This window comes from Nematolebias whitei, chromosome 15 (genome assembly GCF_014905685.2).
Source record: "Nematolebias whitei isolate Nwh7 chromosome 15, NemWhi1, whole genome shotgun sequence".
NCBI lineage: Eukaryota > Metazoa > Chordata > Actinopteri > Cyprinodontiformes > Rivulidae > Nematolebias > Nematolebias whitei.
In genome coordinates this window covers 2010465-2013728 of record NC_056512.1, presented here as the reverse complement: position 1 = coordinate 2013728, position 3264 = coordinate 2010465, and the positions used below count along the sequence as shown (strand labels likewise).

The following is a 3264-nucleotide window of genomic DNA, read 5'->3' as shown; positions in this document are numbered from 1 at the left end:
TCAGCAACAAACTGGTTGATCTACTATGAAAAGAGACTATTTGAAACTAAGTTTGTTGCAGCTTCTCAAACTGACAGTCTTTTGGATTAAAGACTAAACGTTTCAACAAGTTTTTTTTTTTTTTAATCTGTCCAGAGGACCTGACTTAACTTTTTTAGATTTTCTACCTGGATTATTGAGGATATTTTGTGTATACCCTTCATTACTCCAATAAATTATCTGAATATTAAAATCCTTGTATTACAATATTTTATTTAAACTTTATTTTACCAGGTAAAGTTCCGTTGAGATTAAGAACTTTTTTTTTGTTATATGAATAGCCAATACATATAAATAGTCAATAAGTGAAAATGAATAGATGGGAAATTATGGATGGCTTTTTAGACGTGTGCAAACAACATGCATTCAAAGTGCGCTCAATTGAACTCAGTCTTGGTGGTTTGCGTTAATCAGGTGGTGGTGGCCTGGGATGGTATCAAAATTCCCGGCCTGGATTATTGTCCCAGTCCGCCCCTGCTGCCAGGCACATTTCCTCCGTGGCAGTATGCCACGACAGGCTCTGGGTCGGCCTGGAACTGTCCGGGGACTGAAATATATGTTGACTTACACCTTTTACTACAAGAAGACGGATGCTTGACAGACTCATCATGAACTGCATTTAATAACCATCATCTTCAGAACAACTTAGCATCATACCATCAGCACCGTTCCTGGTTTTATCACATTACATAGCACTCCGCTACGAGCGGCACTATATACTACAGGGATGAAGGCGGCTCGCAGCTCCGACCACAAGCTCTACAGTGTCACCCTGCTCGCACCTCATCACTTCCTGGGGCCACGGACAACGTGCCTCGCTGCACCTTTCTTCCCTGCTCCAGCAGCAGAGGGATGGGGCCCCTTTGCCCCAGCATGTCTGCTGACCGGTGCATACAACATTGTTTTTAGGTGTTAATCTCATTAAATTTTGAACTGTAACAACAAGTCCTGTTGAGTGCGCTCCTGAGTGCGCTCCTGAGTGCGCTTTTGAGTGCGCTCCTGAGGCGCTCCTGAGGTGCTCCCGCGACACTAATCAATTTTTGGCACGACACCTGTTGTGAGGGGTCTGTGGCAACACATAATAAATGTGACTTATACTCCAAAGTGCCTTATAAATATATTTTTTTCTCTTCATGATGTACTTTGTGACTGATGCGACCTATACTCCAGAGCAATGTATAACCCCAAAAAAATGGTATTCATATATGCTTTTTTCTTTTTACTTGAAGAAACGAGGGATGTGCTCCTCCCCTTTTTTGGCCATCTCCTTCCTGCGGTCTCTCTGCTTTTCCTCCACTTCATCCTTCTTCTTATCAGCCTCTTCCACCTTCCCCTCCTCTAGGAGCCTAATGGAAGCAGCAGTGTTCAGAATTAAACAGACACTGTAGTAGTACAGATTAAAATACAAGTGTAAATACCTCTGGTCTGGTCTGAATCGTGTGTCTGTAGGTGGAAGGACACCAATCAGGTCCGGGGTTAGTTCGTTCAGTTCTCTTGCGTAATGTGAGAAACCATAGAACTGGGCGTAGTCATCAGGCTGTACATCTGAACAGAAACAACATTTATCAGATGAACTCTGATGGATGATGGATTTAAACCCTGCACGACTGCTTAATTCTCAGGTTTTCAACTGGAAGGTTGAGTTTCTGAAGCTGAAGACCATCTGTGCTGTTTGAGTTAAGGTGGAGCTCCTTACTGGGCTTCCAGATGCACTTTGGTGTTGGCAGAGTGTCACAGAAGATGCCTTCATGCCACAGGCCTCCAAAGCGATGGATCACTTCTCCGGCCCGATTTAGGACTACACCCTGAACCTCGTTCTTACTGCTGTCTGAGCTCCAGTAACGAGACTGTAAAATGGAGATGGGATAATGAAGGGCAGTTCAGCTCGACGTGTGTACAGGTGTGGACTGTTGGGACAAACCAGGTGAAAATGAGTGTCTTCACCTTGACAAAGGTGATCTTGCAAGTGCACTCATCGCTCTTTGTGTTTCTGATGACCACCTCTCCATAATGCTCCAGCCAGCGCTGTTGACTCAACACATTGTGGATACAGGTCACGGCCTTGTTCCATTCATAGTGATCACCGTACCTACACACACAGGCGCCCACGTACACACCCACAGACAGACAGAGAGAGACAGAGTTAATTTTACTTACAAACATGACAGTGAGTTTTTAATGATTCAGTCTGTGCACTACCATAATTGCTGATCTATAAAGCACACCCAAATATAAGCTGTGCATACTAAATAGAAAAAGCACAATTTGTACATATATAAGCCACGCTTGTGAATAATCTGATGGTGTTCACATTGTAAAATGAGTGGCAGCACACGGCTACTGAGAGAGATATGCAGCTCTTGTTGTACATCAAGAATCAGCTGCTAATTTTAAATGTGCTTTATAAATAAATTTGACTCAACTCCTGCTCCACGGAGCTCACATGCTTCATGCCAGGGGTGTCAAACCCACTTACAAAAGGGGGCCAAAATTAAAACTTTTTCAAACTAAGGGCCTGTTTCAGAATCTACATTAAGTCAAGTTAGATATCAACATCTTTTCTTGGTTGCAGGTTCCTCAACAAGAGTTTGATTGGTCTCATTTCATGTTCTCTGTTGCATTTTTGACATAATAAAAGATTATTGAAAAAAATTAATGTGATAAAAGTATTTTGCATTTAAAATAAAATCTTGGCGCCAGATAAGATGTTAAGGAGGGCCAAATTTGGCCCCCGAGCCTTGAGTTTGACACATATGCTTCACAGGGAGAGGGGGAATTCTCCCCTCTCCCGCTCCCTCCTTCCTCCCAGTTTCATGGTTTGGCTGTGACCTGTTCAGTAATTTCATTGGTCAGTTTTCTTCAACCTTTATTGATATAGGTAGTCTCATCAATACTCGTCGCTCTTGGAGGGCGGGTCCTCATGACATAATGAGACTACCTCATTGGTTCATTGTGGTTGAATGCTGGTCACATGGCCTCAGGGAGGGATTATGCATAAAATATATGTTTATTGTTCTGTTAGCTGTTTAGCATTGTTCTTTTAGTGAGTCTGTTCTTGTTAGCCTAATTTATGTGTTCATTATATGTTAGACCATTCAGTAGAGCAGTGCTTCTCTATTTTCTGTTACGCCCCCCTGGGAAGACGCAAACATTTTGCGTCCCTCAACTCTCTGCCGCAACTGCAAATAGTCACTGTTGTAGTCAAGACCACCTAACCTGAGACTA

General features: G+C 42.9%; 1 protein-coding gene across 1 annotated transcript; it reads right to left on the bottom strand.

The window, feature by feature from the left end:
* Positions 1 to 1256: 1256 nt before the first annotated feature.
* On the bottom strand, positions 1257 to 2982 carry LOC119421934 (oxysterol-binding protein-related protein 6). Its single transcript, XM_037689297.1, has 5 exons — positions 2978 to 2982; positions 1984 to 2128; positions 1736 to 1886; positions 1458 to 1584; positions 1257 to 1385 (listed from the first exon to the last, which is right to left on the bottom strand). Exons 1-5 carry the CDS (start codon positions 2980 to 2982, stop codon positions 1259 to 1261), a joined length of 555 nt encoding a protein of 184 aa, XP_037545225.1. The 3' UTR covers positions 1257 to 1258.
* Between the last annotated feature and the right edge of the window lie 282 nt (positions 2983 to 3264).